Source organism: Sander vitreus, chromosome 2, assembly GCF_031162955.1.
Source record: "Sander vitreus isolate 19-12246 chromosome 2, sanVit1, whole genome shotgun sequence".
NCBI classification, from domain to species: Eukaryota; Metazoa; Chordata; class Actinopteri; order Perciformes; family Percidae; genus Sander; species Sander vitreus.
Genome location: NC_135856.1, coordinates 9,554,318 through 9,569,626, shown reverse-complemented (window position 1 = coordinate 9,569,626; position 15,309 = coordinate 9,554,318). Strand labels below are relative to the sequence as shown.

Sequence of the window (15,309 nt, the reverse complement as noted above, 5' to 3'; positions counted from 1 at the left end):
TATGTGTGAAAGTGGATGAGTATTTGTTAGACTTGTGATGGACAATATATAAAACAACAGGCTTAACATATCTCACATGATGCACCATAACTTTAGAGATCTGACTTAAAAACATGAGTAGAAACTTTCATCATATGCTTTTTTTATTAGCTTGAAAAGTACCACCAGTTTACAGTATTTTTTAATCACAGTGAATTGATAATGCTACATGTAACTACGATACAAGCATTGCAACAGTTAGATATAACAGGGCGACCTCTAGCTCACCCAGTAAGCGTGTGCACCCCACGGAGGCTGAGTCTTTTGCAGCGGCCCGGATTCGAATCCGACCTGCGGCCCTTTGCTGTGTGTCAATCCCCATCTCTCTCCCACCTTTCCTGTCTATCCACTGTCACCACAAATAAAGGGAATAGCCCAAAAAAAAAAAATCTTAAAAGAAAAAAAAAGAATTTTTTGTAAAACTATTTTAATTTATTTTATCTTATTGTAACCGAATTTGGTATCTACAATATTTGTTTCATTACCCAAAAGGTTATTAATTAGTATTTATGTCTATAAACACAGCAACATTTCCATAAGTCATAAACCTGGAGCATATATAAATTCCAGTTTTGTTCTTGTTTTTATTCATATCAGATTACAAACTTCTGATACAGATTGATAGTAGTAAACTTTAAGTAGCATTTACTAAACTTACACATTTAGAGATTCAGCCTTGACGTTTCTTTCTGAGTACTTCCTAGTTGGACTTTTCTACGTTTCCTGAGGTGATTGAACGTGTCATCAGCTTTAGTTTGATTGGTTTAAGGGGTCCAACAAGGCCTGCAGGGTCCATCGTCAAAGTCTATGAAATGGACAAAGTCACTAAATCAGAAAGTTGTGTTCTCTCTAAATGCAATTAAGCTTATCACGTGTATTATTATGTGAAGGCAATCATGACCATGGATACCTAAGTATGTCATTTAAAAATGACAACCTCTGTCTCCCCACAGATAGAGAAGCTGTAGTTCTGCAAAACTTCCACCAAGGCCAGTTGAACCATCACCAGAGCAAATCGCATCCCCAAACAGTTCCTTGGCCCGAACCCAAATGGCAGGTAGGAGTATGGATGGATGCTCTGCTTGTTCTGCTTACTAAATCTTGAAAGAAACAAAACAGATCAAATAAAAATAAACTATTATTTTTACACATTTTAATACAAAATAATAAAGAATTTTCAAATGTATTATGTTTCACAGGACTTACTACAAATGATTAAAGCATGAATGACTTTCTCAAGATTTACAGAATGATGAAATTACTTAATTTATTAATGCATGCACCACTCTTTATAAAAAAATTCTTGTAGCTCACTGATAGTGATTGTGTCATTATGAAACATTTAAAGCGGTTTGGGTTATCCAAAGAAAATAATTTGTACTCGGACATTCTTAAAAGTTGCATTGATGCAACACAACACATACAAGGTTTTACAGTACACACACTTATAAACACATTTACAGTACACACACACACACACACATATATACACATATACAGTACACTGTGGCCACAGCTCAGGGTCGTGGTGCATAGCGTAGACTGGAATCATAACAATCATGTCCTTTGGGATTGTGATTCCACTGATCTTGACAGTTTCTTTAGCAATCAGTCAGTTAGCCTAATAGCTGGTTTGATTTGCATTGAGAGATGATTTTATGGAAAGTACCCCATGCCAATCTTTTTAGACATGAATGGCTGTGTGTTGAGTTATTTTGAGGGGACAGCACATTTGCACTGTTATACAAGCTGTACACTTAATACTTTACATTATAGCAAAGTGTAATTTCTTCAGTGATGTCCCATTAAAAGATATAATGAAATATTTATTAAAATGTGAGGGCTGTACTCACTTTTGTGAGATACTGTATATATATATATATACACTGTATATACACACATTGAAATACATTGAAATTTAAAATATAGATATTCTTACCAACACTCCTCGGATCTCGGCAGGTTAAATCCAGACAACTAGCTAGACTATGTGTTGAATCTGAGTTTTCTGTTGCACGACAAAAACAACTTTTGAACATATACATGCTCCACCAAAACAAGTTCCCTCCAAAGGCTATTTTGCAGCTGCACGGCCCATGACGATTGTAATTGGTTTAAAGAAATGCCAGAGCACGTTTTTCTCCCATCCTGGAATGCTGTGTGGACTAGCCAGACCCTCCTCCGCAGCAGGTTTGCCAGGTCTGGCAAAGATAGACTAGATTTCATGTGACATTTAGAAACCATTGATAGCATGGTATTACTTACTCTTTTACAGCAAAAACGTCAGTATTGTGCGCCTTGGACTGCAGGCTGGCTGTTTGCGGGAATGATGTTTCATGATGCTAAATGGAAAAAGTGCAAAATGAACACAAGTACATGAAGGGTGAAGATTAATATATTAATAGACCCAAATATGAGTTAGGAAAATGGATAACTCTTACTCTTTTACGCAGCCAGAGGTAAAGCAGGGAGTGATGATGTTACGAATCCGTCTCCAGTGATCATCCTCAGCAATACTTATTGTGTCATAGAGGTCCCCATTCAGATGGAAGTTCTATAGGGGGACAGTGGTCAGTACACATGTATTTGTGGAACAGCTGTTAATAGTAGTATCCTGGACAAAGAATGTGCAACTGCAGCTTGTTGGACCACCCACATTCAAATGTCATTTAGATGAGGTGTGCACTGCATTATTTTTGGTGTACTATATGTTTCCAGTGGTGGAATGTAACAAAGTATATTTACTCAAGTACCGTGTTTAAGTACAAATATGAGGTATTTCAATTTTATGCAACTTTATACTTCTACTCCTTTACATTTCAGAGACTTTTTACTCCATTGCCTTTGTCCGACAGCTTTAGTTACTTTTCAGAGCACAATTTTTTACCCTTCCTGTCCAGTAAAAAAAACGTGTATCTCCACATGTAGTGATTTTGGTGAATATTCTCCTACTTCTTAAGCTAGAAAAACAATTTAAAAGCCCTCTTGGATCAGCTGGAAAATGCATTGTCACAAAGCTGAAAACAGCGTTGTTTTTCTGAGCTCATGAATAGTTGACTTTGAAGAGATACGTGGTTCTCACAGGACAGCAACACTACAAACATATGAACATCAAGCGAGCGTAAAAATGTTTTTGCAAATATGAGAAAGTTTTTTCTTATTTCGCAGTTTCCAACAACATTTTATAATGCGATACTTCATCAAAACTACAGAAACTACTAGAATGGGCTTAATAAGAAATAATTTATGTTGGAAGTGTCAGAGTGAAATAGGGACATTCTTACATGTAATTTGGGGACGTAAACTGGTCTACCCGTTTTGGGAGAAAGTACTGGAACATATGAGTAAATGGCTGGGTGTGGTGGTACCTGTAGCACCAAGACTGTGTTTGTTAGGGGACCAAACAGAAATGTCAAATATATCTGTATATGAATGAGGGGTTTTAAAAGTTGGGATGATCACAGCTGCTCGAACAATTCTCAGAGTATGGAAGAGTACAGTCGCCCCAAATGTTAAAAAATGGATGGAAATGATGTCAGAAGTTTCATCATATGAACGCATGTTGGCTAGAATTAACAACGAAGAAGAACATTTTAGGAGGACCTGGGAACCTATTTTTTTGTAGGTAGGGCATATGGAAAAATTTGTAGACATGGCACTGAATGTATATTTTGGATGTTTCAAAAAAAAGAAAATGTCGATTTGCAGGAGGCCTTTGTATATGGGGTGGTATGCTGGGTATACTGTCTGTTGATGTTGGGGTCAGTGTTTGTTCTCGAGTTTGATTGTATGTTTATGTGTGTATGAAGAAATAAAAACTTTAATGACAAAAAATAATGCGATACTTCAAAATGTGCATAAAAATACGTTGATGGAATCACATAGTGATTGGCTTTCGAAATTGTGATGTACCAACTATAGCTTGCCCAGGAAATGTACAGACATCTCCCCCTTCAGTATAGTAGTGACAACCTTTGCACAGATACAAGTCTGTATAATAATTGTCAGACATTTTAGGAGACATAAACAAAAAGGGGACATCATAACAACATAAGACAAAAACTAATTTTTGAGTGGAGAGGATCTTTGGATAATAATGGGTAGCTTGGTGTTAGGCTTCTTATATTTACACTACACTCACCCCCATACTTTCCCATACTTCTGAGCACACTTGGTGTCATCCAGGTAGTAAACCTCAGTTTACTACCTCAGTGGAGCAACCTCAGTTTTGAACTGACTTGTGATTGCATGTCCAGGAGGTGTGGCCTCTTTTCACTGTGTTACATAAGAACTTTAGCCATTTCCTGTGCAGCAACAACAAAAAACGGTAGTGTCAGAGTTTCTGCCACGCACACATCTTATTATGCCTGGACATGTCTTTGTGTGAGCACAGATTGAAGTAAATATGTCTAAATCAAACAATTTGACAATCATATACAGTGGGGCAAAAAAGTATTTAGTCAGCCACCAATTCTGCAAGTTCTCCCATTTAAAAAGATGAGAGAGGCCTGTAATTTTCATCATAGGTACACTATGATCTCACAAAATGAGAAAAAGAAATCCAGAAAATCACATTGTAGGAGTTTTAATGAATTTATTTGCAAATTCCTCGGGAAAATAAGTATTTGGTCACCTACAAACAAGCAAGATTTCTGGCTCTCACAGACCTGTAACTTGTTCTTTAAGCTCCTCTGTCCTCCACTCGTTACCTGTATTAATGGCACCTGTTTGAACTTGTTATCAGTATAAAAGACACCTGTCCACAACCTCAAACAGTCACACTCCAAACTCCACTATGGCCAAGACCAAAGAGCTGTCAAAGGACACCAGAAACAAAATTGTAGACCTGCACCAGGCTGGGAAGACTGAATCTGCAATAGGTAAGCAGCTTGGTGTGAAGAAATCAACTGTGGGAGAAATTATAAGAAAATGGAAGACATAGTGAATGACCTGCAGAGAGCTGGGACCAAAGTAACAAAGGCTACCATCAGTAACACACTACGCCGCCAGGGACTCAAATCCTGCAGTGCCAGACGTGTGCCCCTGCTTAAGCCAGTACATGTCGAGGCCCGTCTAGAGTTTGCTAGAGAGCATTTGGATGATCCAGAAGAGGATTGGGAGAATGTCATATGGTCAGATGAAACCAAAATAGAACTTTTTGGTAAAAACTCAACTCGTCGTGTTTGGAGGGGAAAGAATGCTGAGTTGCATCCAAAGAACACCATACCTACTGTGAAGCATGGGGGTGGAAACATCATGCTTTGGGGCTGTTTTTCTGCAAAGGGACCAGGATGACTGCTCCGTGTAAAGGAAAGAATGAATGGGGCCATGTATCGTGAGATTTTGAGTGAAAACCTCCTTCCATCATCAAGGGCATTGAAGATGAAACGTGACAGCCCCAAAACATCACTGCTCTAGAGGAGCTCTGCATGGAGGAATGGGCCAAAATACCAGCAACAGTGTGTGAAAACCTTGTGAAGACTTACAGAAAACGTTTGACCTCTGTCATTGCCAAGTATTGAGATGAACTTTTGTTATTGACCAAATACTTATTTTCCACCATAATTTGCAAATAAATAAATTAAAAATCCTACAGTGTGATTTTCTGGATTTTTCTTTCTCATTTTGTCTCTCATAGTTGAAGTGTATCTATGATGAAAATTACAGGCCTCTCTCATCTTTTTAAGTGGGAGAACTTGCACAATTGGTGGCTGACTAAATACTTTTTTGTACCAGAGTAAGTCTCATACATGTAGGGTTTAATGGCCTGCTTGTCTTTTAATTTTGTCCATTTAATATAGGGTGAGCCAAAAAGAAATGTAAATTACTTAGTTTATTTGACATTTAAATTACAGCATCACAGGTAACAAAGGTAAACTTGATAATAATGAGTGCTGCTTGGTCTCTTTCTGTCAATGATTCACATGACTCACTGCCGCCTGCCATGGGTTCAACTTTCACACACTACCTACTCACGCAACAGATCGGTATTGCAGGATATAAAAGCCTCGTCGTGATTTGGGGCTTTGGTGTGTTTTTGTGCTGTCGTTGAAGGTAGAGAGAAAAACACGCAAAGATGGGCTTCTATTTCTCCACTGAGACATGGACCCTCCTGGTGGCTGTCATCACACTGACTTTTGTGTAAGTGTTCAAGGAATATTTGTACCAGTTAATTGTACGGTGTTTGTGAGTTGTATGATATAAATCTCTTCTCATCTACCTCTGTTTTTGTTTTACAGGTATGTCTGCTGGTCATTTGGAACATTTAAGAAGATGGGCATCCCTGGTCCCAAACCAATCCCTTTTTTTGGCACTATGCTGGCATATAAAAAGGTTGGTAAACTTTTCAGAAGCAACTACGCCATAGATCTATACCAGAGTGTACAGGCTTAGCAAGCGACATATTGGTGTAATAAAAAACCTAACAAAGTGGGAAAATTAACATTTGCATTGAATATCTATAAAAGTGTGTTAGTTACAATTTTGTGTAAAAAAAAAATCTTTCTTTTATATATAATACAATATTGAGAGTAACTAGTCTTTTCTGCCCTGATGATATCTAAACGATATGCTCAAATTGAATAGTTATAGATATTTTCTGATTGTCCTGTTTATTCCGGATAATCAAATAGAAATATTTACTGGAAAATAATTCCTAGTGAAGAAATTTCACAAGTTTCAAATTCCTAGGAAAGGGGGAACTACTGTTATAGCCTTTTTGGAGTTTCTCAGTTGTGTCAATGCAGTTTCACAATGAGACAAAAGTTTTAATTTCCCCCCTTTTCATTTTGTGAGCTGTCAGTTTAAAAACATATTTTGTTTTATTGCTATTTCAACAAAATGGTATCAGGTTTGAAGTGCCAATTTTAGTTAATATACTGTATCCTTCAGTTTTTAACATTATTATTGTTAATGATTTACATATTTAAATACAATCTTTCATGCTACAAATATTTCCACCATGTTAAAGTGTACTGAAGATTAAAAAAAGGCTTTCAATTCATAATTTGTATATTATTGTTGTACCTAGGGATTCACCGCCTTTGATGAAATGTGCTTCAAGAAATATGGGAAAACATGGGGGTAAGACTGCATGTTGTACTGTGTGTGTTTCTGCATTTGTGCAGTTGTTGTCCTTATTGCTGCAGTATCTCTGTTTACAGTGTTGTATACCTGTTTTACAATGTAGATTTGTATGTGACTGCATATATAAAAAATCTCACCTGGTGTTTTATTATTTTTCTATTCATAATCTATTCTGTTCTTATCATATTTAGCATTTTTGATGGTCGTCAGCCCGTGCTGTGCATCACAGATCCTGCCATGATCAAAACTGTTCTGATAAAGGAGTGTTACTCTCTCTTCACTAATCGCAGAGTATACACAGTTACTATATAACACATTCAATCATTCATTGTGGTTGCTTGAACTCTCTCATCAACGTGTTTCCTGACTCGCAGAACTTCCGGCTGAACGGACAACTGTACGATGCCGTGTCAATCGCTGAGGATGATCAGTGGAGGAGGATTCGCAGTGTCCTCTCTCCTTCCTTTACCTCAGGAAGACTGAAAGAGGTACAGTTCCCTCTTGCTCTGTATCTCCTCTGCCCTTTCTTGCATGTTGAGCAGAACATCTTTTCAACCAAGGTCTGTAATGTAACTTGAATTAATTCTTTCGAGGGCAGTGCAGTCCCAACATACATTGTGGGGCCTGTGACGCCTTAAAAAATAAACAAATGTTTACTTGTGAGATCTCATAACAAGATATGGTCTCAGTGTGGACATTAGCTGTCATCAGTTCAACCAAAAAATAATTTTTCCTTCCCAGGTTGTTTTGTTTGAAGGAATTTTTAGAGGCCTAAAGAAATGAAAGTATTCAGCATTTCACAAGACAAAAAAGCAAATATTAGAAATAAGTCAGAAAAACAAAGTTATAGTTAAGTAATATGTAACTTTTTTCTTTCTTTATCCCTTTTATTATCTTGTTATGGCAGACTTATCATGGAACCCCCTTGGGAACCACTGATCTATAGAAAAACACTAACAGCAGGAACTCTGTACCAGTGTATTTCCCTGTAACAATGTCTGTTTTTTTCATGTCTACCTGTCCCTGTCCGTGCCTCAGATGTTTGGCATAATGAAGCACCACTCTGCTAACCTGATCAGCAGCATGAAAAAGAAGGCAGACATGGATGAGCCCTTAGAGCTGAAGGAGTAAGGAAGCAAATATTCAATTCATTTAAAATTACTACATAAAATGCATAAAGTCAACTTTTTACAAACATGAAAGGATAAGTTAATCCCTGATGTGTTTGTTTGCTGATTAGGTTCTTTGGACCCTACAGTATGGATGTAGTAACCAGCACAGCCTTCAGTGTCGATATAGACTCACTCAACAACCCCTCAGACCCTTTTGTCACTAACATCAAGAAGATGCTGAAGTTTGACTTGTTTAACCCTATCTTCCTCATTGTTGGTACATAATTCCTTTTATGTCGGTAAAATGCAGCTAATCATAATTAATAACTATCTGTGTTGTGAATGTTTCCAGTCAATAAAATCACTTTCTGCCCTATGTCCTTGATAAATGTTTTTCTTTCTGCTTAATTCCAGCTTTCTTCCCCTTTATGGGTCCTATTTTGGAGAAGCTGGAGTTTTCCTTTTTCCCTGTGGCTGTCACAGACTTCTTTTACGCTGCACTGCAGAAGATCAAGTCTAATCGAGAACAAAGCACGCAAAAGGTATTACTGTCTGCATGTGCGTAAATACATATATTTGTATCAGCAGATTAGGAAGTATAATCAAAGCTATTCTCATATGTCTACTAGAGCCGGGTGGATTTCCTTCAGCTGATGATTGACTCCCAGAAAAACAATGACCTCAGTAAAGTGGAACAGGATAAAGGTGACACACACATACACAGCCACATACACTATTTAGACACACATAAAACCACAACTTAAAAGCTATTCTAAATCACATCTTCTTGCTATCTCCCCAGGTTTAACCGACCATGAGATCCTTTCTCAAGCAATGATTTTCCTCTTTGCTGGCTATGAAACAACCAGCAGCTCTCTCTCTTTCATGGCTTACAATCTGGCCACAAACCCTCATACCATGAAACGGCTGCAGGAGGAGGTCGACTCCACCTTCCCTGATAAGGTGCGTTGGGGAGAGGATAACGTTTAAGTAGCAGGAAGGTCTCAAAATAATTAATTTAAAGCTGCTTTCATTGTTTTTTTGGCCACTTGAGTACAAAGGAACTCTGATATATTGTCCCCTTTTAAAGTTGTTACGGCTAACAACTTTACTTCTACATCCAGCATGCACAGAGCAACATTAACAATCATCAGGGGTTGTGTTTCTGCCCAACTGATGAGTTATTAGATATTCACTTTTCTTTTAGCTGTGGTTTGATTTCCACAAACTCCTGAGAGAAGTATCTGGGCCATCTGCTAGTTTGAAGCTAGAAGTTAGAAATTACGCTTCCTTGTGCTGCACATAAGTGAATTGGATAGGTTTGAGTGACTCTATGCGTAGGTTGGCAGAGACGCTTACCTTACCATACCTTTAACTTTGGAGAAGCATAATTCCATTACCTTGTCTGTATGCTTTGACCTAAAAGAGGCTAAAAAAAGCCCTGTAGAGCTTAGAGTGATTACTCTCTGGGTGTGGTATTGGGACTGGCTCTTTTCACATCACACGTAGTTGTATATTTCATTGTTAAAAGAACAGTTTGACATTTTGGAAATATATATTCTGTTTTGCTTTCTTGCAGAGGGTTAAATGAGAAGATCGATGCCATGAGAGTGGTTTTCTGATCTAAACCTAAAAGGACAGCAACAGTGTATTTTAACCTCAGTGCCTCTGTCAACCATCAGTGTATCTCTTCAGTGCTTGCTGTAGCTCCTAACTTTGCCTAATATAACAGAGTGGTGGTCTTGTCATGTATATATGTGTCTATGTGTTTGTTTAGGGTCCTATTGAATACCAGGCTCTGATGCAGATGGAATATCTAGACTGCGTCATCAACGAGTCTCTCCGATTGTACCCCATTGCAGCACGCATTGAGCGTGTAGCCAAGGCAACTGTGGAGATAAATGGCCTTGTGATTCCAAAAGGTATGATTGTCATGGTACCCACATGGCCCCTGCACCGGGACCCTGATCTGTGGTCTGAGCCGGAGGAGTTCAAACCTGAGAGGTATGGAAAAGAGTTATATGTTTAGGTTTACCAAAACAGCCACAGAAAGGACCTGGGGCCCGATTCAGGAAGGAGGTTTAACAAACTCTGGGTCTAACCCTGATCTCTGATTTGATTTACTCTGAGATGGGAAACTCTGAGTTTTCGATTCCAGAACAGCTGATATGAGTTGGTTCACTCGTGTGCACCACCACAATAAAAAGGCAGCATGAATGGAGCCATGATACTACGATTCACCATGGTAACAACCACAAACAAATGGGTCGGCGGAAATACTCATGCGCACGCACATACAGCGAGTTTGAACATATATTTCGTTAAAAAAGCAAAAAGCGACTGCTGCAAAAGAGAGAGAATTTGCGTGGGAGAAAATTGCTGCTAGAGTAAATGCTTATATTCCAATATAGTGTATATCATATTTAATCATAAGTATAGCCTAATATTGCTGGTGAAATGCTATTGAACCTATAATCTATTTAATTTAGGTGCAATACTGCGGGCGAAAAAGTCCTAGGCCTACTAATCCCATTCTGAGGCTGCAGCACCATCATTAACAGAATTATAATTCATAATCTTTTATTTTAAAGGGTTTACATCATTCACCTGCAATACTGGGGAACTCATTTTTAATGGTTTGTGTCCAGGGAACACTACAAAAATGTTTACAAAACGTTTCAAAGTGAGTCACTCTTCTGACAGCGCTTTGCTATACAGTGGCTTTACTAATATGCTCCGCATCACCAATGTTGTAACAAACTGCTGTTTGCAAAAAAATGTAATGTGACACAAATAATCTGCTGGGATGTAGAGCATGTCCACAATGGGTGACGTTAGTGAAATGAGGACGGACAAGGTTATGTAGGCTACATAACTGATAGACTGGGAGGAAAACGATACTGCTCAAATAGGAAGTTATCTGGAAATTAAAATGCGTCGGGGCCTCAATATCATCTCCCGACATATGTATAACACCCTGCGAAGTAATACAGCGTCTTCATTGACGGGATCGTTTTATAGTCTGCCTAACATGGTTAATAAACTAACACTGTTATTTATTCATGCAGATAACAAACTGCGCTAAAATGCATCTGATACAGACTGAATGAATGAATGAGCGCTGTGTCAGAGGGAGGAGACTGAGGGAAACTCAAGGTTTATTGAAGAAAACCGAGGGGGTAAGTCTCTCTCCACAACCCATAGCTCCTATGGCGCCATTTTGATGCTACAAAGCCATCACCTGCCGTTAGCATTCCATTGACTGCCATTCATTTTGGCGCCACTTTGACAGCGAATAACTTTACATCTGAAGCATTTAAAGACTTTATTTGTCCATTGTTTATTTCTAAAGAAACACAACAATGTATAAATGGCTCCATTACCTTGTACCTCACGTTATGACTCCAAAGCAGACGTTTTTGTAAAAATAGGCTAACGATTGTGTCATAACCACGCGACTTACTGTTGCATAGTAGAGGAATTATCGTATAGTACAGGAGAAGCTCACAGGCAGTTTTGACTTACATCAGCTGTTTAAGTTTAATTACTAATGTTAACTAGCATTTTAGTTAGCCATAATACCTACGCTCTCCGTCTCTGTAAGATTGGGAATGATTGAGATTTCTCTTGGCACAGCTACCAGAAGACTTACAACTTTCAGACAGGTTGCTCACGTCACATCTACGTCTTCAAGCTCAGTTTGAGGCTGCGCAGTAACGCTCAGCAATCACCGGAAAAATGCTTCTAATATCCTTCACTGGTCTCCGTCTAGAGCAACGGGATCTGCTGGTCCATTTATTTAAAAAACCTACTCCCCACCAGGTTTAGGTTCACAGGCTCAGTTACCATAGTAACTGAGGACGCGTTCCAGGTAACCCGTAACTCGTGTTTTCACAACCTTCTACGTGTGAAAGTGCCCTGGAACGGCAGTCAAACCCGTAACTCGTACCAGCTCGTTGTACTCCCAGTTACAGTTTTTGACGTCACACACACACACAAACAACAATGGCGACCCCTGTTGATGCTGTACAGATGCCAGCGATTAACAGAGAGAACTAGAAATAAATAGGCAACGTAAAGTAATTCCGCACATTGTAATCAAAACAATACACATACGATTGTGTACTACTACAGGTTATGTTTATTAAATGAAGCCCAAAATATGTCGTCGACTAGAAATCGCTAGTATCAGCTAGCGTTAGCTAACATCAACGTTAGGTAGCCACTAGTTAACGCTATCTAGAAGTGTTTGTCATTACTTTGCCTGGAACGCTACCAAGTCGTGAGTCGTGACTTAAAGTCGTAATTTACGGGCTAAAAATTGTGTCTGGAACGTAGCATGACTCTGAGGTTAAGTTACATCTCTTTCTGAACCAGAAAACCCAGAGTTTTCACTAAACCTGCTTTCTGAAACGGACCCGAGCTCTGAAGGTCATTGCCTCATTTCTGTTATTGACACATTACTGTGTGTGCGTGTGTGCGTGTGTACCTTCAGGTTCAGCAAGGAAAACAAGGAGACTATTGATCCGTACACGTACATGCCTTTTGGGGCAGGACCAAGGAACTGCATTGGGATGCGATTTGCTCTGGTGATGATGAAACTAGCAATGGTGGACATCCTCCAGAGATACAGCTTCTCTGTGTGTAAGGAGACTGAGGTGAGACCACAGATATTCGTCTCCCATCATTCATCACACTGCTTGTTATTAGGTTGTGTTTTTTTATGGTGAATGAATAATCCTTTTTTATGATGTATGAGTAATACTGTTGTGTGCAAATTTGATTTATTGCTTGTTTGATTGGGACATGGAGAGTTATATAATACCAAAGATCAAGCCAATCATGAGTGTGGTAAAGGTCTGTCTGTTAAAAGAGTTAGGGTTAAAGGCCCCTACCTGGCACTTTGAACAAGAAAACATTTGATACTGTTATGTGCTAAAATGTCAAATAACACACTCAACAAGCTGTCTGTTTCTACCAGCTGTGATACTGCCAGTTGTTATTTGTTTCATGCATAGTTGACTTTGTTCACACTTTTTTCTCTTTACATGTACTTTCCTGCCAGATCCCCTTGGAGCTGGACATCCAGGGCCTGCTGGCGCCAAAACAACCAATCAAACTGAAGCTGGTGCCACGTTCTGAACCCTCAAACTAAAACAAGATAAAGGATAATCATTTTAGCTATGTTGTATACAGACCTACTGTGAATAAAAAACATGTCAATTTGTTCATGGTAATATTAATGTTATGTGTACATCTGTATGAGTACTTCTATTTTCTGTTCCTGCCAAAGCTTTTATCAATAGTCATCTTAAACTGAGTGACAAATTGATTATTTGTAAAGCCAGTGTTAACAATAAAGGATAGTTTAAATGTTTCGTTTTTTTGGTATATGTGATTTAATCACTGTTACAGCAACTTACAGAGTTTACAAATGATCAAAATGTGGCAGAACAGAAGCCTGACATTTTGATACTTACAAAGACATTTTTTGAGGGTTATTTCCTTCCCAGTATACTGTCACATGTGGTCACGTAGACAAAATAACAAAAACACATACCGTAATACTGTACCACACAACAGCACCTATTGTCTCATCGCTTGACCATACAGTTAATCAACACTTTTCTGATAATAAAAGCTTTTCTGAAGGAAGTATTGGTATTTATTGCAGGCTCATTGCACAGGCTTTTATTATATTTTGCAGGTGTTTATGTTTTTCTTACTTAAAGATGGGACTCAAATAAAAAGGCAAAGAGGGTTCATTCAGATATCAGCCAGACAGTGAGTTAATGGTTGACCAGATATTTCAGTAAGAAAGTGCATTGGCCTACTGTGATTATGTTGTAATTATGCACGTGTTCACTCTAGCTATGTAAATGTTTTACATCACAACAGCGCACTCGTGTGGATGGTCTGTTTATATGTTTTGTTCATTTATTGCTCATGTGCTCCTGCTACTTCACAGATCCATTATCCGCGTTTTTCAACCATCTTGTTCTTTCCATGTTTATAAACAGAGGGTAGAGATTTAAAAAAGAGAAGAGAAGAAAAATCTGAGGCTGGCAAACCAGCTCCACTGCAGACACCACATGCTCTTGGGGCTGGGATTGAGAAAAGGTTATCTGCTGAAATATGTGATTTACACCAAACCTGTCAATTAAATGTACCATTTTCATTTAAGTTGGTTAAGCACCCAAGCTCTATGATAAATAACATAATGAACTGCAATCCCCATGGATATGCTTTTTAATGTCTTTTAGTAACGTGTGATTTATCAATATTTAGTTTTTTATAAATGTTTTGTTTAATTCACAGTGCAATTTGCACAAATTTAAAATGATTCAAAACTGCAATCCATGAAAGACACGAAAATGAAAAGCTGTAATAAATTAGCAGTTCCTGAAAAATAACCACGATAATAACAGTAAATAATAAATCTCGAAAATTCTGTTTCCTGGTGTGACGAAATGAACTGCAGCCTATCGGCCGAGGTGTCCAGATGTGGCGTTCAGGGAAGAGAACCTGCAGCCATGATAGCAATAATGTTGAGGACTACTTTTTGTGCTGTTATCGTTTGTTATCCCGTGTCAGTGACTCGGCATTGCTGTCGGTTTCTGTTTCTGATGTCAACATTATTAGTATTACATATTTCTGCAACTGTAACATGTATTTTCTTATGCATCTTCTTTTATTTTCATCAAATTTTAGGCAACTTATTACTGCACTGTAACAGCACTATTGATATTCTCTCTTATTTTCTGTCCAACTTATTTTTATCTCATTTTATTCTATTTTAGTTGATTTGATTTTCTTCTTGTGTCTTTAAATATCGTTCCTGTGCTATGTTGCCTCATGTAAAACAACTGTTTCAGTGTTTAAAAGATGCTATTACAAAGAAACTTGCCTTGTTGCCCATGTAATCTTAACAAATCAAAATATCTTTAACCTAAATCTAGTTAAATCCAAACCTAAAAATCCGTAAATTTGGGATTAAGCAGACCTCAGTTAACATGTTTGGACAAATCGATGTGCAATTTTATATCACATAGCCTTCTAAAAATTGTTTGAA

General features: G+C 38.2%; 1 protein-coding gene across 1 annotated transcript; it reads left to right on the top strand.

Moving 5' to 3' along the window:
- The first annotated feature begins 6,004 nt into the window (after nucleotides 1-6,004).
- LOC144534499 (cytochrome P450 3A40-like) lies at nucleotides 6,005-13,615 on the top strand. Its single transcript, XM_078276468.1, has 13 exons — nucleotides 6,005-6,180; nucleotides 6,279-6,372; nucleotides 7,070-7,122; nucleotides 7,317-7,416; nucleotides 7,500-7,613; nucleotides 8,164-8,252; nucleotides 8,366-8,514; nucleotides 8,652-8,779; nucleotides 8,867-8,942; nucleotides 9,040-9,200; nucleotides 10,015-10,241; nucleotides 12,733-12,895; nucleotides 13,303-13,615. Exons 1-13 carry the CDS (start codon nucleotides 6,116-6,118, stop codon nucleotides 13,390-13,392), a joined length of 1,509 nt encoding a protein of 502 aa, XP_078132594.1. The 5' UTR covers nucleotides 6,005-6,115; the 3' UTR covers nucleotides 13,393-13,615.
- Nucleotides 13,616-15,309: the final 1,694 nt, after the last annotated feature.

Excerpts from the sequence above, each read along its gene's own strand:
- LOC144534499 (XM_078276468.1), top strand. The coding sequence starts at position 6,116 with ATGGGCTTCTATTTCTCCACTGAGACATGGACCCTCCTGGTGGCTGTC. Across the intron at positions 7,614-8,163 it reads CCTCAGGAAGACTGAAAGAG|ATGTTTGGCATAATGAAGCA; the intron begins GTACAGTTCCCT and ends TCCGTGCCTCAG. Across the intron at positions 8,780-8,866 it reads GAGAACAAAGCACGCAAAAG|AGCCGGGTGGATTTCCTTCA; the intron begins GTATTACTGTCT and ends TATGTCTACTAG.